Source organism: Miscanthus floridulus, chromosome 4 (assembly GCF_019320115.1).
Source record: "Miscanthus floridulus cultivar M001 chromosome 4, ASM1932011v1, whole genome shotgun sequence".
Classification (NCBI taxonomy): Eukaryota; Viridiplantae; Streptophyta; class Magnoliopsida; order Poales; family Poaceae; genus Miscanthus; species Miscanthus floridulus.
Genome location: NC_089583.1, coordinates 122,198,092 through 122,220,582, shown reverse-complemented (window position 1 = coordinate 122,220,582; position 22,491 = coordinate 122,198,092). Strand labels below are relative to the sequence as shown.

Genomic DNA, 22,491 nt, shown 5'->3' with positions numbered 1-22,491 from the left:
AAATGGGTCGTTAGTTAGGCATTGAGAGCACCTAAAACTACTTGGTCTGCTCTGCAGCCTCATGCTCTGAAGGCCAGTCGTTGACTCGTTGCGTCTTTAACCAGAGACAGCAAAGAGTGGTCTTTGCGTCAGACACAGTGGTTGTCGTCAAAGACATGAGATTGCACCTAAAACTACTTGGTCGGTAGAGAACTCTGTCCCAGCTTGTTTCGTTCATCCCAGAGCCAGAGCAGAGCTTTAGGTTGCATCGTCAGCACTCTGTTTTTAAACATTGTACGTACGTAGTAGTGTTCTACAAGGGATCACGCAACAGTGGAGATATGATAGTATATAGTACGGAGTATATGCCTATATGGTCATGCATGTGTTAGGCAGAAAGGATATATATATGGACATGGGTACAGTGGTGCAGAAGCAGAGTGGTAGAGTATGTTCTAGTAACTTGTAATTCAGTGAGAGCTTGACTTTGCAGCAAATCTTTGCACTAATTAAGGATACTGCTCCACGCCTAGGTTCTTGACTCCGGCAACCAAATAGAAAAGGGACGTAGTATGTGATTCCCGCTCTCTGAAGCAGAAGCCTCCACGAAAGCCAAAGATAGTGGATTCACCTGGCTCCTTCGTCCGAGTGTGTAGGCCTTCCTTGAACTGTCCTTGCTCCGAGTGGACGAGGCGCGGGACGGCACAGGTAAAAAAGAGAAAAAAGAATATTATGGTCATTTTATCCTTTTATCTTCTATGAAGAATTTTAACAAACATTCTTTTTATAGGAGGTGCCCCGAGTAAAAAGTAAAAGCTACTCAAAAATAAAAACTGCTTTTTTAGAGGAACGAAAGCAAGAGCAGATTTAGCTGGAGCTGAAACTTTTAACATTGTACTGTACTACTGTTGTACTATGCCAAGAAGAATTTAGAATGGCACACTTTCGTTTGACTGTCATCGATCTGTGGCAACTACCGTGAAAAGATGAAGAGGGTAGCTGCTGCCACTCAGTAGTGTTGTCTGCTTGTGCGCTAGCTGATTGGTGAAGCTGGCGGCCGGTCGGCAGAGATTCATTCCAAGCAAGGCCAGAAGGAAACGCGGGACACGAGGTGGCCTCCGTTTGGTCGGCGGGAGCGGTGAGCTCGCCACTTGCGGCCGAGTGCGCTCGACACGCATCCACGTCGTCGTCCCTGACTGACCCTGACGACGTCGTTGGATGGTTACGGTTACCTGATGTGTGACCACATCAGAGTGGCAGAGCAGCATTGGATTGCATTTGCAATCAGAATTTCAGATTTCGATTCAGAATTGAACAGAACAGGGCAGTTCAGACAACAACGAAGAATGACTTCGATAATGGTCATTAACCAACTGCAAATAATTGCAATGATTGATCTGAGTACACATAGATCGATGTGGATGCGTAGTACTATTGGGTACACTCTTTTAACTGTATATATCATGCTGCTTGATGCTATATTATATTATATATTATATTATATTATATTATATTATATACTGCACGTATCATGCATGCATGCTGCTCCAATTCTTTGCATTGCCTCTCTTGCCTATCACACTTCCTGACGAGCTAGCTGCAGCCTGCACGAGCACACACATATGTAATTCCAGCTAGCAGCAAGCCTCTGATCGTCGCCCCATCCGCGGTTTCTATAATTGTAGGGGTTGAGCTAACATCACTTGCCTCGATGGCTCGAATGACGCGTTCGGTGAGCTTGCTAACGGGCATGTTCGAGTGGAATCCAGGTCCGTCGTTTGTGACGGAGTCGGCATAGTCCTCATGTGGCATACCACTGCTCCTTAACCCTCCCTCCTGACAGATGCCCGAGCTGTTCCAGAGGGCGACTCAGGTGGCCCGATGGCCTCCTCTCAATAGGGATTATGTGGGCTCGGCTCGAGGTTAGGATCAAACGAGAAGGTTGAGATGACCCTTTCCGCTTCTAAGTGAGTCGGGCGAAGGCCGCTTGGGCTCTTTTGCGTTTTCTCCTCTAGCTCTGTTTGACACGAGGCGGCCTCGGGCCCTTTGTGGGCTGGCCTTCGAACACCGATCAATTGGGCTCCCGATTTAGGGTCGGGCGGCTCGAGCCCTCGAGCCCCATGGGGTTCGATAGGGGTCGGCCGTGTTTCATGCGTCACCCCGTCCTCAATTTCTGCAACTGGAGGGGCTGAGCTAACAACACTTGCCTCGATGGCTCGAGTGTCGCGCTCGGTGAGCTCGCTAACGGGCATGTTCGAGTGGAATCCGGGTCCGTCATCCGCTGACAGGGTCGGCATAGCCCTTATGTGGCATTTCACTACTCCTTAACCCGCCTTCCGGTAGATGCCCGAGCCGTTCGATAGGCTTGGTGGCTCGTTGGCCTCTCATCGATGGAGATTTTGTGGGCTTGGCTCGAGGTTAGAATCGAACAAGAAAGGTCAAGATGTCCCTATCCACTTCTGAACGAGGTCGGGCAAGGCCGCTAGGGCTCATCTCGGTTTTTCTCCCCTGACTTTGTTTGACGCGAGGCGGCCTCGAGCCCTTCGCGGGCCGGGCTTTGAACCTCGGTCGGTCGCCGCTCATATCGAATGAGACGACTACCGCTTCGTGGCACGACGCGAAACGTTGTGATGCAGCAATTGCATATGTAATGCTTGGATATATGGGATGAGTGTATGGATGAGTGGATGAATGAATGATTATGCAATGGAAAAGAAAAGTGGGGGTCGGTAAAGTTACCTCGATGGCTCGAGTGATGGGTTCAGGGAGCTCTTATCGGATATGTCCACGTGGGGTTCGGGTCCGACGTTTGTGATGGAGCCAGCGTAACCTGCATGGGGCATCCCACTACTCCCTATCCATCTCTCGGCAGCGGCCCAAACCAGTTCGATAGATTTGGGCAACCTATCGGCCTCTCCACGATGGAGATTCCGCAGGTGGACTCATCCAAACCCTTCCTGAGAAGGTGAGGGCTTAAGCTCGGGGTACGAGGGACAAAAACTCTGATCATGCTGGTGAGCAAAGACGCCGTAACCGTCGGGGCATAGGTTTCTCACAGTCCGACTAGCTTTACTCAGTGCTTGTCTCCGCACACCTTGCCTCTAGTTTTTTAACATGAGGAGGGGTCAGGCATAGAGAATGTCTACCGAATAGACACCTTTTACCAGCCCTCGAGCGATGCCCGACCCCCTGCCATCGCTGGGGTCAGAGGCTGAAAGGTCCTTGTGTGGTTTTGGTAATTGAATGACAATCTAGGTGGACTAATTGTGTTTATGTGAGATACACAGGTGATTAGTCTACAGGTACATATGTGTGAGCAACATATGCCATGAAGGTGAAAATGGCTTGGAGATGTTGCAAAGCTCACACATGTGATGATGAAGGAGCTCATTGCATATGAGACATAACATTGAGTCATGTGATCAAGGTGGAGAAGATCAAGACAAGACTTGGCTTGATGGACCGGTTGCAAGCGTGAAGGGCAAGTTGGAGGCTTTAGAGCGATGGACCGCATGGCGGTGAAGCTTGAGCAAGACTTAGCGCCGATGGACGAAGGCAATGGTGAAAAGCAAGTGAAGTCAAGATCGATGAACCAATATGATCACATGATGATATGAAGTGGATCATATCATTGTTGATCATGTTGGTGCATGTGTTGCATCGACATTGGAGGAGATGGAATGGAATGCGCAAGGCAAAGGTATAACCTAGGGCATTTCATTTCACCGGTCATAGGTGTGTAGAGAAGTTAATGACTGGGTTTAGGATAGATGGCCAGTACTATCAAGAGGGGCAAACTTGTTTGCATATCGGTCATCTAAGTGCCACTCGAGTGATATAACTTTGCATCGTTGCTAAGATTGAGTGGTATGGCAAGTTGAGTGGCTAATCCTTTGAAAAAGGTTTGTGAAAATGCTAACACACATACACATGGTGGTGTACACTTGGTGGTGTTGGCACATTTATAATGGAGATGAAGTTGGAGTTGATGTGGATCAACTCGGCGAAGGAACGAAGGCAAGGGTTCGAACTCCACCGGCACCCTATATAGAAAAGACAGGGTCTCACAGAGTGGACCGGACGCTGGTCATGTGGTGATCGGATGCTGGGGTCCTACGTCCTGTCAATGGCTATAAAGAGCGTGCAGGCATTCGGTCTTCGATCGGACGCTGGCGCTAGAAGTGACCGGACTGCTAACAGGGTGCGTCTGGTCAGGCTGATGTATGGTGACATAGGTGACACTGAAAAGTTGGAGAAGGACCAGACACTGATGCTGCATTCGATCGTGACCGACCGGATGCGTCCGATCACGATGGGTACCTTACTAGAAACTGACCGGACGCTGGGAGTTGCTGTGTCCGGTCAGTTTGAGCAGCTACGTCCGATCATCACTTGACCGTTGAGATCAAGCGACTAAGGTTGAATGGAGGCGACACGTGGTGAGCATCCGTTGACCGGACGTTGAGGTCCAGCGTCCGGTCGATATGACTAGCGCGTCCGCTCAACCCAAAAAATGCCCAGTGAAGGGGTAACGGCTAGTTTAGCCTGTAGGGCTATAAATAGAAGGGGGTCTCGGGCATGGCTGGTGTTGAGTACCTTGGGGACTTTGTGTCCATGCTTGAGAGTGCTTGGGAGCCCTCCATCTCATATATGCTTGATAGTGATCATCCGATTATGTGAGAGAGCGATTCTAGTGCAATTGCATCGTGAGGTTGCATCGAGTGGCACTAGGTGATCGAGTTGCAAGCCGGTGGTGCTTGTTACTCTTGGAGGTTGCCATCTCCTAGATGGCTTGGTGGTGGTCTCCGTCGAAGCCCGCAAGAAGCTTGTGTGGTGCTTCGGAGAAGAGCTTTGTGAGGGGCATTATGCTTGCCCCGCGGAAGCCGCAAAGAGTAACTCTAGTAAAGCGTGTCATTGAGCTACCATCACTTTCGGGGTAGGTTCTTACGGTGCCCGATGTGCGGGCTTGGCGGGTGATGCCAATTAGCCGCCGAACCACGAAGTGAGCGGTCGACACAACGGGGACTAGCGTGTTGGCAAGCACGTGAACCTCGGGAAAAAAATCACCGTGTCAACCTTGTTCTTCCCGTTGGTTTGCAATCCCTTTCACAAGCTTGTATTTATATTTTATATACATTGTGCTTGTGTAGTTGCTCTTGTAATTAGTTAGCTTGTGTAGCTTACTAGTTACCTTCTTGCTTGTATAGCATAGAAGTAGCTTCCTTGCGTGGCTAATTTAGTTTATGTAACCTTGTTAGTCAGATTACTTAGTTTGTGTAGCTAAGTAATTATGCTCTCTAATTTGGCATTGGTTACCTTGTTATTGAGCATTGGTAGTGAGCTTAGGTGGCTTTGTGCTTTTGCTTACTTGCTTATGTAGGAGCTTCCTAATTGCTTGAAGTACTAGTGGCATAGGTTTGTGTGACCTTGCTTCTAGAATTGGTTAGGTGAGCTCTAGCTAGCCCGGCACCTTTGTTGCTTAATTAGTATCTTTGGAAGGTGCTAGAGAACATAAATAAATGGGTGTAGTCTTGGCTAGACCGATAGTTTTAATTCCGCACTTATTTCGGTTAGCCAACGCGATTAATTTTAGAAAGGACTATTCACCCCCCTCTAGTCCGCCATCTCGACCTCATAGAGGCTCGATAGCGAAATTAATAGGAGAAATCGTGCGTAAATTAAGGGTGACCCATGTCTCGGTAGCGGCTTTGAGCCATTCGATCGACTTGGGCACATGATTTACCTCGATGGTATGAGTGAGGGGTTTGGGGAGCTCTTACCAGATATGATTGAGTGAAATTTGGGTCAGTCGTCCGTGACGGGGTCGGCATAACCCGTGTGGGGAATCTTGCTGCTCCTTACTTGTTTCTCGGCAGCGGCCAAGCCATCCGATCGACTTGTGTTACCCGTTGGGACAAGACTTACCTACGAAGATATGGGGTGAGAACATCCTGTCCAAAAACTTAGTTAGGCCGATAAGCCAGGTGGCAAACTTGTAATAAATAGATAAGCTCTTAAATTTTGTTATAGCAAAACAACTTTTTAGCCCTTCTTCCCCTTTTTGTCTAAAAAGGTTAGTGCATTCCGACCCTTTCCATCGTTAAGGTCGTAAAGCTCAGGAGGCGGGTGAGCAAATTTTGATCACGTTGGTGAGCAAAGGCGTCATAGCCGTCGAGGCGTATGTCTCTCGCAGTCCAACCAGTTATACTCAGAACTTGTTCCCACAACCCTAGCTCCTAGGTCTCAACGTGAGAGGGGGTCAGGCACAAAGAATGTTTGCTAGGCAGATAAACTCTTAAACGCGTACCGACACTTTCCGTGGCTAAGGCCAAAAAGCCCAGTGGCGTAGAAAAAAAACTCTGATTACGCTGGTGAGCAAAGACGCCATAGCCACCGAGGCATAGGTTTCTCGTAGTCCGACCGGTTTTACTCAGTGTTTGTTTCGGCAAACTTCGCTTTTGGGTCTTAATCGTGAGAAATGGTCGGACATAGAGACTGTCTACTAGATAGATATGCTCTTATTAGACCTCGAGTGAGGCCCAACCCTTTGCCATTGCTAGGGTCGGGCATCACCTAAGGATCGAGGAGTTGAAAACAAAACTGATAAGAAAAAATATGCGTATATTAAGGGTAAAAGTGATGTAGCTGCTTAATGTTCCAGTCATTGACAAAAACTTCGCCGTTGATGGCCTTGAGCTTGTAGGCGCCTGGTCAAAGCACCCCCACGATGATGTATGGTCCCTCCCATAGCGGAGAGAGCTTATGACGGTTCTTATTGTTCTGGACGAAGCGGAGCATCAGATCCCTTGACATTGAAGGCCTGACCCCGCTCCTGATGGTTGTGGTACCATCGCAATGCCTGCTGGTACTTAGCCGAGCGGAGGAGGGTGATGTTGCATGCTTCATCTAGCTAGGCTCCTTCCTATGCCCCCCCCCTTATCGAAGCCTCCAGGCAAGAACCGCTTTAAGAGGTCGCAGTCCTTGTATAGGTGCTCGATGGGGAAAGAATGGATTCGGCATGGCCCTTCGAGTAGCTTCTCGAAGTGGTCCAAGGTACCCTCCACTGGGCTTCTAGCCCCCCTTGCAGTCGACGGCGACCATGAGCGAGCCCTCGCACCACTGCTTCTTCTTCTTTTTGATGGGACGGTTGGAGGTGCCTTCGTTGGCGTCCCCGTCCTGTTTTGCCTTGCCTTTGAGGCAGCCAAAGGCCTAAGATCCCAGCGAGTTGGGGCTCGGGCCTTGGTCCTCACCGATGTCGTAGCATCCACCATGATGTGGGTGGTAGCCATGGCTAGCCCCCTCCCTTGCATCAGCCGCAGGTACGCCTACGGGCATCGAGGGTGTCGCGTGCATCGCAGGTGGAGGCCGAGACGCTCATGCACCAAAACCATGGTGTACAGCCTACCAGCCTCGCTACACCTGGTGGACCAACACGTCCCCAGTTGGGCTGCTCTGTGGGTGCGTTATGCCTGCGGGCGTCGAGGGTGTCGCGCGTGTCGCGGTGGAGGTTGAGACACTCATACATCGGAACCACAGGTGCGTGGCCTGCTGCCTTGCTACGCCTGGTGGACCGACACATCCCTAGTCAGGCTGCTCTGCGGGCGTCGAGGGTGTCGCGTGCGTCGTGGTGGAGGCCAAGACACTCATGCACTGGAACCACAGTGCACGGCCTGAACGGGAGCGCTGTCGGGGCGCTCCGGATGTGGTATTCTGAGGAGAGCGACTCTTCCCCCGGCAAACTATGCCACGACATTGGAGAACGATTAGGTGAGGTGGTGTAGGTCCTCCCAGAAAGGTCGAGGTCCTAGGGAGGCGCCGAGCTGGTGCCCTAACCTCCCATAATCGAAGCTGAGGAGTTGGTTGCTCCCGGGGGTGCGGACCTCTAGTGCAGGCAGCTATAGCTCCTTGGGCGCCTCGGTGATCATGTCAAGGCCGGTGAAGAGGAGAGGTTTGTGCAGTGGCAGTAGGCCGCACCAACTCTCCCTCTGTCGTGACAACGAAGTCTAGGTTCCCAAAGCGCACGTGCGTGCTTGGGACCTAGCTGACGTTGTGATTAGCCATCCAAGGCCTGGTGTGGATGTTGAGACGCACAAAAGGCCCTTACCTGACTGCGCCAATTGTCGGTGTTTCGAGTTTCCACCGGCAAGTAAATTTCTAATATTGCGCGTCTGGCCCGGATGGTGTGCTAAGAGGACACGAGGTTTATAATGGTTTGGGTAGAATGTCCATATGTCCAGTTCATTGCTGCTGCTCATGTTACTAGCACTGAAAGTTCACAGTAGGGGTTGTAAACTGGTCGAGAGAGGGACAGGTCCCAAGTCTCTTGTGGTATGCTGTGATGAGTTTTTATTGGTTGGTCGGATTCGAGTCTCCTGTGGTGTGTCGCGATGAGTCTCGATCTCCCCTATTGGGACGCCCTGCTTTCCCTTTTATAGGCCAAGGGAAAGCAGGGGTTACGGCGGAGGGAAAAGAGAAGAATGAGAAGGAGAAGAAGTCCCCTAGGATCGCTGGATCCTTCTTCTCTTTTATGCGGGTCTCGCCGACCCTGTAGACATCAGCAGGGATAGCTTCACGTCGTGGCCCTAGTCCATCACTGGCGCCATGTGTAGGCGTCGTCTGTCGACCATGGCGCTCCACTCTGTCCTGGAGGACGTCGTGGTGAACTGACATGCCTGTTAGTGTTCATACGGGGGTTAGGCAGAACAGCCTGGTATGCCCGATGTTGTTCCTGACATGAACCCCTAGGTATGGCCTGTCATGGGTCAGTGAGCTACATCGAGGCATGCCAGTCTCTTTCCTAGCATCAGAGCTTTGACCCAAGCCCATACACTTAGACTTGGAGTGGTTGGCGGTGATATAGGTCTCTATCGGACGAGGTGGAGCCCACAACCTCGGGGCCGGGTGAGACAGAGTCCTTCCCTAGAGGCTGAGCAAGACGGAGCGTAGACCTAAGGTTTGGGCGAGGCAGAGCGTAGACCCAAGGGTCGGATGAGGTGGAGCCCTCCCCTAGAGGCCGGGCAAGGCGGAGCCCTCCTCCCGAGGTCGGGTGAGGCGGAGCGTAGACCCAAGGGTCAAGTGAGGCGAAGCCTACAGCCTCAGGGTCAGGCGATGTGGAGCCCGCACCCTTGGGGTCGGGCGAGGCAGAGTCCTCCCTAAAGGGTCAGGTGAGGCAGAGCGCAGACCCAAGGGTAGGGCGAGGCGGAGTCCTCCCCTAGAGGCTGGGCAAGGCGGAACCAGCCCTTAGGGGTCAGGCGAGGTGGAGTCCTCCCCCAAGGGTCGGGCGAGGCGAAGCCCGCGGCCTCGGGGTCGGATGAGGCGGAGTCCTCCCCTAGAGGCCGGGCGAGGCGGAACCAGCCCTCAAAGGTTAGGCGAGGCGGAGCTTGCGCACCTATGGGTTGGTTGGAGCTATAGTCGTGCTCTTGACTGTTCGGATGTGTCAATGTTGATGGTTATTAGCTCCTCCTCTTCGGGTACCCTAGTATTGGTCCCCGATAATCATCATCTTGTGACTCATCTTGTGTGTCGTCAATATTTTATGTTGCTTCAACATTCACAATATGAGGAGACCAATGATCAATACCAACACTAGTGATGTCAGCAAAACACTTGGCTAATTCATCTTCATTCTCAAGGCCCTTCTTTTTAAATTTTCCACAACCCGGAATGTCCTGAAATAAGCAAAACAACACATATTATTATAAGTATTACCAACAGAATTGACATATGCAGAACAAATATATCTAAATTTTTGAACCAACTTACAGCTCTAGCTTTTTTCCACCATTCATCATCCATAGCAATAGTCTTCTTTATAGGGTCCCTAACCAGTCCTTGTTTGTCTCAGCATTAGTTTCTTCCATGCATTGAAATCTTCCTTCAACCTGTCCCATTTGTTCTTGATCTGACTCTTGGTAGCTACAATTCCAGTCCTATCTTTGAACCCTTTCTCAACCTCAGCATAACCAAGTGTGTGTTTGGCCGATTTTCTTTTCCAACTTGTTCGGCAAACAACATACAGAGGACCTAAGTGTTCTCCGAGTTTAATCAATTTCAGGCATCTATCCAACTCACAAATTTCATATTAAAGCCATTAATCTACTTCACTGAAATGGTACTGTCCATATTTGTAGTACAGACAACAAATTTTGGATTGCAAAATATCTACTGTGAATCTAGGATTGCAGCATAGCACACAGTTCACTCCCACAAATCCAGCCTCTAATCATACCGTGAATCAATTTTTGAACCAGAACTGAAAAAATACCTTGTTCTGCGGCCGGCAGGGGATGTCGGTGTTGGTGATGGGCGCTTCCTGGGGCGGCCTCCACTGGGAGTGGCAGATCCGCGCATCCCCTACGCCAAGGAGGCCGCCGGGTCCGTGGCCAGGGCAGGGATGTCGGTGCTGGTGATGGGCGCGGCCGGCTTCGTCGGCACGCACTGCTCGCTCGCGCTCAGATTGACGACGGCGGGGCTCGGATTGACGGTGGCTGGGAGGGGCTAGGGCGGCCAGGAGGGGCTCCGACGTCCGGCGACGTGGGTGGACGACGGGCGCCGGTGTGGGTGGCGGAGGCTGAAACCCTAGCAGCGCCCGTGCTCGGGAGAAGAAGCGAGTAGTCGGTGTTGGAGGAAACAGGCGCGGGACGGAGAAAAACAGGCGCGGGGTGTCTCGGAGGAAAAGAACGAACCGTTTTTTTGTGTAACCAGTGGCATTGGTGGGTAATTATCCACCAACTCCACGAGAAGGTTCAAAAGAGGTGGTTTTGGAGTTGAAAATGAGGTGCTCCAAAACTCCACCCCCATTTGCACTACAGCTCCATGGAGTTGGTAGCTCCAAGGAGTTTTGGAGCTGGGGTGTTTGGCTGGAAATTTTTCTAGAGTTGCTGGAGTTCTGGAGTGGGGCCATGCCAAACAGGCCCTAAAGCAAGAGCAGATTTAGCTGGAGCTGAAACTTTTAACATTGTACTGTACTACTGTTGTACTATGAAAAGAAGAATTTAGAAGGCACACTTTCGTTTGACTGTCATCGATCTGTGGCAACTACCGTGAAAAGATGAAGAGGGTAGCTGCTGCCACTCAGTAGTGTTGTCTGCTCGTGCGCTAGCTGATTGGTGAAGCTGGCGGCCAGTCGGCAGAGATTCATTCCAAGTAAGGCCTTGTTCACTTTGCAACTTTTTTTAACCTGATGAATAGTACCACTTTCGTCTTATTTGGTAAATATTGTCCAATCGTGGACCAACTAGGCTCAAAAGATTCATCTCGTGATTTCCAACTAAACTGTGTAATTAGTTATTTTTTTACCTACATTTAATACTCCATGCAAGCGGCTAAAAATTGATGTGATAGAGAGAGTAAAAAAACTTAGAATTTGGATGACATCTAAATAAGGCCCAAGGCCAGAAGGAAACGCGGGACACGAGGTGGCCTCCGTTTGGTCGGCGGGAGCGGTGAGCTCGCCACTTGCGGCCGAGTGCGCTCGACACGCATCCACGTCGTCGTCCCTGACTGACCCTGACGACGTCGTTGGATGGTTACGGTTACCTGATGTGTGACCACATCAGAGTGGCAGAGCAGCATTGCATTGCATTGTGCATTCAGAATTGAACAGAACAGGGCAGTTCAGACAATGAAGAATGACCTCGATAATGGTCATTAACCAACTGAAAATAGTTGCAATGATTGATCTGAGTACACATAGATCGATGTGGATGCGTAGTACTATTGGGTACACTCTTTTAACTGTATATATCATGCTGCTTGATGCTATATTTATATTATATTATATATACTGCACGTATCATGCATGCATGCTGCTCCAATTCTTTGCATTGCCTCTCTTGCCTATCACACTTCCTGACGAGCTAGCTGCAGCCTGCACGAGCACACACATATGTAATTCCAGCTAGCAGCAAGCTTCTGGCGGCGTAGTACGTCCACGGTTCACTGACGACACACTGCTTAGCTTGCAGTATGCATGCATGCATCTCTCCGATATCCGAATAACATCATGCTAGCTAGCTCTCGGTCGACGTCGATCGGCAATGCAATGTGCTAACTAGTTAGCCCCTCGGGACCTGTCCAACATTAGGGGAACAAAACAACGGATCAATACATGCAGCATGTTATATTATGTTGTATAAGCTGAAAAATGCATGCATATGAAATGTCATGTCATCGTTGTGGTGTGTTGGTTCATCATCATCATCATTCAGCTAGCATTCTATTAAAGTAATTAGCAGCCTATTGAGTAATTAGAAAGTATATAGTATATAATGCATGGTACAAACTGGCTACTAGAAAGTAATTAGCAGCCTAGCTACTGAGTATAGTAGGACTGACCAGGAAGTAGCTCTCGCCCATCTGCAGGCTCTGCGTGAGGACGCCGTACTCGTTGACGGGGAGGAGGCCGGCGGTGGAGTGCATCAGCATCACGTCCTGCCCGAACATGGACCGCAGGTCGATCGGCCCACGCGGCACCTCCGTCGCCACGCCATTGATGAACACCGTCATGCTCGCTGACCAAAGTTAATTATATGTCAGTTCGTTCGTTCCACTTCCACTCCATGGTCCATGCATGCAAGGATCGACGACGACAGACGACTTAAAATATAACTACAGATTGCCAACAACTATATTGGTACTCCTTAATTTTGACACTGTATAGTTGTTTGCCAAATTATCTTCTGATCATGCATGTACTGATGAACTAGAATATTTGAATTGGGTCTCTTAATAAGTATTCAGCACAGCATGAGGCATGCGTAGCAGGTCCAGCATATCGCATGCAAGCATGCTGCATGTGTTAAGGTACTAGCATTGTATAATACTACTGCATAATACTAGCAGAGTAGTACAGCAAGCAGTCTTGTTTGAATTGATTTAGCATGCAGATATGACATGACGAATGATGAGCTCTCTGTCAAACTGAACATCCGTCATCAAGAACCGTCCCTCTTCCAGTTAAGTTCCTGTGCATGCTATGATTGATCTACCCATTATATGGATCTAATTGTTGTCACTGGCATGGCACAGCTAACCAAAGAGAACAAGTAGTCAGATCATCGAGCTAGAGTCGATCGGAAAGAAGTCAAGTATGAACTCTGCATGCGTAGCAAATAGATTATGGATCAGATCGACTGGCTGGTATTGAATATGATGATCTTGTGCCTTGCATGCCAGTATGGATATGATCCAAAAGGAGGGCTAGCAGTGAAAGGATATATTTCATTCCCTCATCTTGAAAGTGAAGAAGAGCCCACGACGACCAAGGAATTAAAGTCGATGACCAAGGATCGATCCATGGGTCGAGAGCACAAAGCATGCATGCATATGGCGTGGCTTTTGGCGCGCTCACCTGGCTGGCACGACGAGTGGTACAGCTGCTGCTGCTCGTGGTGGGCGACGGCCGCCGAGGACGCCGAGCCGGAGCCACCACCGTCGGCGTAGCCCATCTGCCGCGAGATGGCGAACAGGTCGTCTCCACCGCCGTAGTCCAGGTCGCCCATCATCCCCGCGCACGACGACCGCGGCGGCGAGGGTGGCCACGACGCGGACGCGGACGAGCCGTAGGCGGCGCCGTGCGCGAACATCCCCATCGTCGACGAAGCCGCCGCGTGTCCCGGCTCGAGGCCGGTCGTGGGGTCCGATCCTGACGAGGACGAGGAGCCCGCGGATGCCCCCGACGCGGCCGCCGCCTGGGCCTGCAGCTGGCGCTGGCGCCGGCGCGAGCGCGAGCGGCGGTTCTGGAACCAGTAGAAGACGTTGGCGTCGCCGACGGCGCCGAAGCGCTCCAGCAGCTTGCGGATGCGGACGGTCTCGTCCTTGGGCGGGTTCACCATGCCGCTGTTGAAGATGGACTCGAGGATGAGTATCTGCTCCGGCTTGGGCGTCCACCGCGACCGCACCGGCTCCGCCGCCGCGTGCCGCTCCGGGCTCAGGCCGCCCTCCATGTCGATGGACGGATCGATGGGCAGCGCGCGGCTACTGCAGGCTGGAATTTTAATGGGATCGGCTGATGCTCTGATGTGATGTGATGTGACTAACGTTGTTTCGTCTGCCTGAAGTGAGCTGCTGCTTGCCTGCTTTGGTCTCTGGCTGGCCAGTGAACTGCTGCACTGTATATGCTTATTCAAAGATGGATCGAGCTGGAACTGGAAGAGGAGAGGAGACAGTGTTGCTTGCTGCTTCCACACACTAATGTGATTGCTGCCTGCGCAAATTTATAGGGAGATCCAAGGGGCTACCTTGCTTAGGGGTGCAATGGAATGTGCCCCCTTTTGAGTGCAATTTTTATTTTTCTGAACATGCTAAGGCCGTCCGCAGTGTGGTAGTAAAGCCAGAAAATATGTGGGACCAGATACAGCAAATAGAGCATCACTCAAGTTAAGCTGCAGTGTGTAAAATAGATGGAACCGGTGCTACTTAGTACATGGTGCCCACAACTCTAATAAAATATTCATTGTCTTTCCAACCCTCCGCACTTGCGCGTCTCCCAAGCTCAACTGCCAACTATTGCTACAGTGGCTTTATAATTTTTTAAGAGGTTGGAACCGGAGCAAGAACGTTCACCGCTCCACCATTTTCTGGAGTCGCTCAGAGTTGGAATCGCCCCCTCACAGTGGCAGGAGCGGTGCTCTACTTTTCTCTCTCATTTTGAGGCGGCACTTAGGCGACACACTGCGGACGGCCTAAGTTATAACGCCCCGACCTGGGATGATGGCTAAGATCCACTCTACACGTTGGGCCTGTTCGCTGGGAGAAATTTAGATAAATCTGGAGAAATTTGTGAGAGTGTGAACAGTAAATTTCATCCGTGAACAGTGAATTCCGGCTGAAATTTCCACCTAATAAACCCGCTTGCGGTAAAAAAATAAACTTGCTTACGCTTTCGTCCTCGCTTCGCGCAAAAAGATCAAACCAGAGTTAACACCTAGATCCAGGCTTTTAAGTTGGTTCGGTACTCCGAGGTGTACTAATTCTGTGCTACAGTGTTTTCCGCGATGCTACAATAACTCACACCCCTCGCTGCAGTGCTCGCCATTCAGCCCAGCCCACCAGAACGACCCAACTTGACCCATTTAGCGGGGTCTCACGTAAGGTTTATAGCATGTGCATATATATGCATATGCTAGTTTTCCCTTGTTTTAGTGAAAGAAGAACAGGAACAGTGATCGTATACCTCCTGATGTTGTACTTGACATGGTGCGATAGCTTGTCCTAACTTGCTCTTAGCACAGTGTGTGCATTTTGCACGTTCTAGGAAAGGAAATTCGACATGGAGTGTCTAGATATAAGTGAATTGTTCATCTCTTCTTGATTAGTTGAGGCTTTGTCTTGAGTTTGAATTCTAGATTGCATAATCTCAATAAAAAAAACTATGCTGCTTACTATTGTTCCACCTTTGTCGTAAACGATCATAAATTTTTAGCCAGAACAGTATTTTTCTCTCACACAAACCAGCTAGCAGTACTTTTTCACGAACCAGCCAACCGAAAGGTTCGTATCGTTGCTGGTTCGTGAAGAAGTACTGCTAGCTGGTTTGTGTGAGAGAAAAATACTGTCCCGGCTAGAAATTTACGATCATATACGACAAGCCAGAACCAAACGAACATGCAGAAGATCTAAGGTCACCGGCCTGTAGTGTGAAATCGATTTTGCTCTGCACACACAGTAATACGTCAGAACGTTCTAGCTCCACTATGTGAGCATCGATTTACAGGGGCTATCTCTCGCCACGCGTCAGCTGATAATGCTTTCCTACTACCCCTTCGTCCCAAAATAAGTGTCGTTTTGGGTTTCGTGTCGGTTTAACATTCTTAACCTTGACTAGATTTATAGAAAATATTAGCAACATTTATATATCCAAATAAATTTATTATGAAAATAGATTCAATGATCTATCTAATGATATTAATTATGTACCATAAATATTAATATATATTTTTTTTGTATATATTCGATCAAAGTTAAAACAGTTTGACCTCTCGGAAAGCGAGAATGACACTTATTTTGGGACGGAGGGAGTATGAGTTAAAGGTCATTGCTGCCTCGATCTACAAGATGCGATTTTATATTTGACGCCCATGGTTTGATAGCCACAACGTGCTCGGTTCGATTTTTCCATCCCCTTGTTCGATTCTCACATATACTGGAGGTGCTCTAATGCAAGTAGGCAACCTCCACATGAGGGGAAGCGTTGAAATAAAAGTAAATTGACCATATTTTCTCATTAGTAGGGATGGTGGCTGTTCGAGTAAAGCACGGGTGGAGTACATACCCGCCCATGACAAATTACCTAACAGGTAAAATTTTATACTTGCAGATGACATTTGTGCACTCCCGCCTGCACCTATCGAATATGGTACCCATGGGTACAATTTTATACCCATATCTGCACGCAGGGTGGAATTTTATACCTACATTCACGCCCATTGGGTACAATACCTATGGGTACCTGTACATGCAGGTAAGATTGCCATCCCAACTTATCGTTTATGCTTTTTTCATATAAGTTGAATTGGTCTATGGATGTAAAAATTAATAGCATCTATCATGCTTGTCCATGTTGCATGTTATGTAATGTATGGTTTTAGATGTTACCAATCAAACATGTAAATTTGATTTCAAACCAATTATATGGATTAAATTTGTGATTGAACGCAGTAGCTCTATATGCACTTATTTCTGTGCACCATAGAAGTGTTTAATTTGTAGGAGATTGTCGTATAGTCATTTTTCCTCTTGATTTTGTTTACGTAACTATATAAATAGTATAATTGACTAAGAAATTAAATTTTGCCCTTAAGGACATGTGCATGGGATGCACAGAGAAATAGGTATGCATGAGTCTCTCGTACGGTGCACCCCTTAGAAGGAAAACAAACTAAGTCTGAAATGTTTCATTGAGGGTTTTGGCCAATCTCAGTGCTGTGTTATTGTGACTTTTACAAAAGGGCCACATGAGCTCTACAGGTTTTGGTTAATGAATGAAACAGGCTCTATGAATGCACAATTGCGTCTCAATTTTATAAGCTAACCGCAACATTATTGTTGCATGATCTTGTGATTAAATGTGACACATGAATTGTGTAGCCACTTGTAATATTATCCAAGTTAAACACTAGCGTACGAACACATCGTCAAAAATTCATACTCGATCAAATAGGTCGCCACATATGCGGAATGAATTACTATCCTCCGTTTCAATTTACTTGGCACTGCAATACAAGTAGCATCTTTTACCATGCATTTTTTCTACAAAATATGTATAAATACTTAAATGTATACAATATTAATAAAGTATGTTTTGTAACATATCTATTTATAAGAAAGTTTCAAGCATTTTAATTTTTTTAGGAAAAAGAACCGTGTTTTATTTGTTGGTGACGAGTATTTTAAAATGGAGGATAGTACATGTAGAACATCATAATAGGGCAGGCACAGGCGCATGGCGTGGTGGAAGGCACAAAAGATCAGCTAAATCGTGCGGGATGAAACCGTGAGCTTTCAATGAAAGTTCTGTTAGAGCCTTATTCCTTCGAAAACAATGTCAACTACTCCATCCATTCCAAATTATAAGACGCTTTGACTTTTTTGGAACATCGAATTTACTTTCTATCTAGACATGACATATATATCTAGATATATAACAAATTCAATGTACCAATAAGTCAAAGTGACTTATAATTTGGGACGGGCGGAGTAGCTAGTTGCTTTCATCTCTTCTCTTATTTTGTGCCACGTCATTATTTTTGTTGGTATATTATGTTTCAATAAATGGGTATGAAACTTCACTGAGGCTGGTCAATCATGCATATGTTTCCAGGTTATAATGCTAGCATCGAAATTCAGTGGTCGAAGAAAAGAGATTTGGATGATGGGAATTCATTGTGCAGGTGGTGGCAGAAGCAAAGGAAGCCGCGGGGAACACATGTGTGCCCCACGGTTTGGCTCCCATTGACCTTTTGCTTTGCCCGCCTTGTCGATCGAGAGAGAGCTTTTGGTTTCATTTCCCGACCCCGACCGTCGCCGCTAGCTAGCTTCCGGCTTGCTTTGTTGGGTCGGCGCGCGGGCGTGCACCGGAAGCTGGCACATCGCGACCCGCGCGGGAGGAGGGGCCGGCGCGCGCACGACACGGGCGACACGCGCCACTGTGTCACGCATGCATGCATGTGCATGTGCCCCTAGGGAGACAGAGAGAAATCCTATGCGCCGACGTCACGAGCATATACAGTCCAGTACTACTACTTGTACATGCTATCACAGCATGTGATGTGGCTCAATCTCTCTGTTTGCGTTGCAGCATGCTATTATTTTCTATAGGGCTCTAAGTATATCAATCATGCTTACATGTCGGGCCTTTTTTCCGCCTGACTCGCTTGAACATGTTTAATCGTGTACAAGTTTCGGGTTATCAGTTAGTTGTGTATATGGATATGGCAAAACGGCAGGGGACCATGCATGATTATGAAGCTCTCTGCCCTTGTGCCTAAACGGAACATTTACACGTCAGATTCGTCTTTTTGTATCAATCATGATTATGAAGCAATTGTTGTTAATCAGCAAGTTCATTAGGCTTGCCCAAATCCATTGTATCTCCTTTGAACGTTTTTCAGTTATATGTGTGACAGCTTGATATATAATTGTACTATGGCACAGCTGTTTGGTTGCTGCAGACGACAACACGATTTGGGCCAAGCCGCTTCGGGCTGTGAGTCGGGCACACAAGGCATGTTGGGATCTGAATCATCTGATCGTGTGCTTCAAGGCTATTCCATCAGCACCTGGGCTTACGCCACTTCTCGGAATTCCATCAAACACCTGGGCTTCATCCTGTACGAACCTTCCTTCCTTGGTATTCATCTGAACCACCGGCACACCACCACCACAAACACACGAAATCAACACGCGAACAACCAAATCAGGCATCTGTACGTGCGAAAGGTGGTGGGAGAGGACCGGATCTGAAGGAATGTGTACCTCGCCGTCGCGCCGTAAGGGTACCTCGGCCGCCGTTGGAGGGAGGAGCTCAACCCGTGCAGACCTAGACAGACCTCTGATGTTGGGGCAATGGTGGGACGCGACGGCCGGAGCAGTAGGGTCGCCGGGTTGGGTCGGGCAACAAACGACCTCCTCCCCCCTCCGCTTGTGCCTCGCCTATAGGATGCGTGGCGGCTACGTCCACAGATGTGGATCTGGGCAGCCGCTAGTTGAGATGCGATGCGACGGTCCGACTTTCATCTGCTACCGGTGAAGGCGACCTTGTGGGTGGCGGCGCGGCTGGGGACTGGGGAGGAGCCGTGACTCTGTGAGGGCGGCGGTGCGCGTGTGCGGTAGAACAGGGGCGGCGGGGCGGTGCGCGATGTAAACGCGGCTTCCTTTTTTCCCTCGCGGATGCGCGCGGAGGTCATTTTCGGTGAAACAGAGGCTCCTGTCGGTTCAGTGCCGACGGGAAAGCAACCGACAGGATCTCATAGTTAGTTCATGACGGTTATTTCACTACCGACAGGAAATAATATAGGTCTTTCCCGTCGGTTTCTGTCCGGCCGACAGTAATTTACTAGTTACTGACGGTTCTTAGAAAACCGTCAGTAATTATCAGAACCGACAGGAAAAACCCTTAGTCTGGTAGTGTCATGTTTCCTTGAATTACTATTGTTACTCTAGGCCGTATAGAAGGCAAACATCAATAGATGGGGTCATTTCCGTGTTGTCCTAGCCCAAACACGATTAATAATATACGTACACGGGTCGTGTTGTGTACTCCATCATACCAAGATTCTAGGCGCAAAATGGCCCAAATTTACCATGCAGTGTTGGGTTGCAACAAATATTTGTTCTGTGGGTGTTTCTAAAATAACAAGGTCCAAGTAAGGCGTGAGCCTACGGAGACTTTGTCAATTTCAAGATTTTTTTTTGTAGATACTCAATATGTGTGGTTGTGTGCGCACATGTGATGGCATGCGTGTGTGAGCATCTGCCACACATAAATGTAATTTGTTTAGACCATGTCTTCCATAAGCAGATATTTACATATAAAATATGCTAGTAGTAATATATATGTTCCCAATCATTGCTTCTCTGCAGTGACACTAAACAAGAACTAGTAGTAAGAAAGTAGTACGAGAGCTTAACTATTGTTCTTCCAAACAACTGGACTTTTTTTTAGATGAACCAAACAACTGGACCTCGTGAGCCATCTTTGTCCTGAATCCCTATCAGCTAAAACGAAGTATGCGTATCTAAATATTTTAACGCCGTAACAACAACGTGTTGCGACTTTGCAAAGCATATACCATGCACCCTACCTATAAAGATAAAAAGAACGGACGAATTTAACTACTAACAAGTTTCTTTACCTTTTGGGAGTAAATTTTGTTTAACATGTAAAGAGGGTCGCCACAAGCACGAAGCACGGCAGTAGTGGACTTGCCACCACCAACCTTAGATATATGGCCGAGATGAAATGGAGGAGCATGCACACACATAACACCTACACTTTTGGCTTGGTGTTGTGGCGAGCTAGTAAACCAATAATGTTCTAGGGTGTCACTTGCACACACACTAGCTAGCTCTGATGATGAACCCCGGGGGTGCACAATGATGCCAATTCAGAACAATCCGTGCCTAGCTAGCTGATAATGCCTTTTAGCTACTTACTTGTAGATGTTTTTTTGGCTACCTAGCTGCTACCCTTATGTGGTGACAAAATTTCAGTTTCATTGGTCCCTCCACCCCCTGTATATTAATTAGGCTGTCTCCAACAGAGACCCAAACTCAAAATAGGTCTTTAACAGAATACCTATAACCTCCAACAGAGTACCTATATGGAAAACCCATTTTGGATGTCAGGAAAGGTATAACCTGAGTATCCTCTCTCTTGAGACCCATTCGTAGAAAAGATTCTCTTTTGGGTCTTGTTATTGGAGAAGACAAAAAAATATGTATTAAATCATTTACCTGTAACGATACCCAAAGGTTAATTAGGTGGTGTTAGAAAACGACGGAAGGCACTGAGGACAAGAAAAGAAGCATCCATCTCGTGTGTGTGGTGACAAAGCCAATATAATAGGCCAGCAGGAGACAGTTCCAAAATATTGAAACTAGCGGCGCACGCGTGATGTCGCGGAACTGCCCAACTCAATAATTTAGCAGGAGGTTTAAATAATTTGACGAATTCCGGAAGCAATTTAAAATTCCGTTTGGCGTACTACATGAACACGTACTGCAACCTGCCCGTGTGCATCCAGCCATCCACGCGTGTGTACAAGTAAAAGTTAATATAAAGAGAAAACCAGCTCGCCGACAGCAAGTGGTGGAGAACACTAGGAACCTAACAGTGTGTTTAATTAGCAACACTAATGTATGTATAGTCGTCAATGGTGCGCAGTACGAATTTAAAGTAACATTCTTTGAGGAGAATTTAATTTATTGACGTACTAGTTAAGCTAAAGGTGAATGCTGATACCACACGTGCAAGGGAAACGGGACGGCAAGTTAACGTGAACATCTTAGGATGGATCTACAACCACCGGCAAGAGTCGCTGCCGAATCACAAGAAAACGGGATTATTAGCTGGTTTCGTCAAACTTGGTCCGATTTGGGCGTCAACAGATGCATCTTGTCTCGTCTGGGTTGGGGACGGCATTGTTGCCTGGTCGAAGGAACCTGGAACGTGAAGGCAACAAGACGAGCGCGGGGGGTGTTGCGGAACAGAAGAGGAGGGACACACGGAGACTGCTCACATCAGGATCAGGTGGAAGTGGAGAAAGCGGGGAGCGCGCTGGGGCTCGGGGCGGACCGCGGACAGCCGGACACGGCACGAGGCGCTGCCTGTCGAGTCCAGACACCTCCGCGTGGCGCTTGGCTCTTGCGATCGGACGCCGGACGCGGAGCAGGGATTCTTTTTTAACACTTCTCACTTCTCCAACTAATTTTAAATCTAATACTGTTTTTTTAACTAATATTTACCCGGCGTGGCGAAACACCTATGCCCTGTCATATATGATGGCGCGGGTAGAGGGATGACGTGGCGATGACCGAGACGCTGACCGGTGACGTGGCAGATTCTGACGCGCCATAGCCCACGGCGCGGCACTGACGCATTAAAGGCCCACGGCGCGGCAGGACCTAGACGCAGACAGAAGCCGACCAACCTCAGTTGCAATTGAACGAGAGCTGAACAATTACAAGTGCCGCGATGCATTGAAACGAATATGAAGCAAATAAATGAAGTCCGTGTGCAAGTTCACAAGTTGTCACATAATATTTTTATTGGTTCGACATAAGTTTGGGACGACAATATTTGTTCGACATAAGTTCAACATAACCAACAAAGTCCCAGGAGTGTAAGGATCCCTCGGACGCCTCTGTCTCTTTGGATTTGTAGGCAATACATTGGGAGTGTAGCCAACGTCGGCGTGGTCACGTTACCGGTGCGTACGGCTCGTACCCTATAAGTATATGATATGCACGATTACTTATAATCTTTATGATCGTTAGTTCATGGAGCCTACG

At 48.5% G+C, this 22,491-nt stretch overlaps 1 protein-coding gene across 1 annotated transcript; it reads right to left on the bottom strand.

The window, feature by feature from the left end:
- Nucleotides 1–11,619: 11,619 nt before the first annotated feature.
- LOC136552942 (WUSCHEL-related homeobox 11-like) lies at nucleotides 11,620–14,147 on the bottom strand. The gene is made up of 3 exons (XM_066544516.1): nucleotides 13,331–14,147; nucleotides 12,316–12,491; nucleotides 11,620–12,050 (listed from the first exon to the last, which is right to left on the bottom strand). The coding sequence occupies exons 1-3, from the start codon at nucleotides 13,923–13,925 to the stop codon at nucleotides 12,036–12,038; spliced, it is 786 nt and encodes a 261-aa protein (XP_066400613.1). The 5' UTR covers nucleotides 13,926–14,147; the 3' UTR covers nucleotides 11,620–12,035.
- Between the last annotated feature and the right edge of the window lie 8,344 nt (nucleotides 14,148–22,491).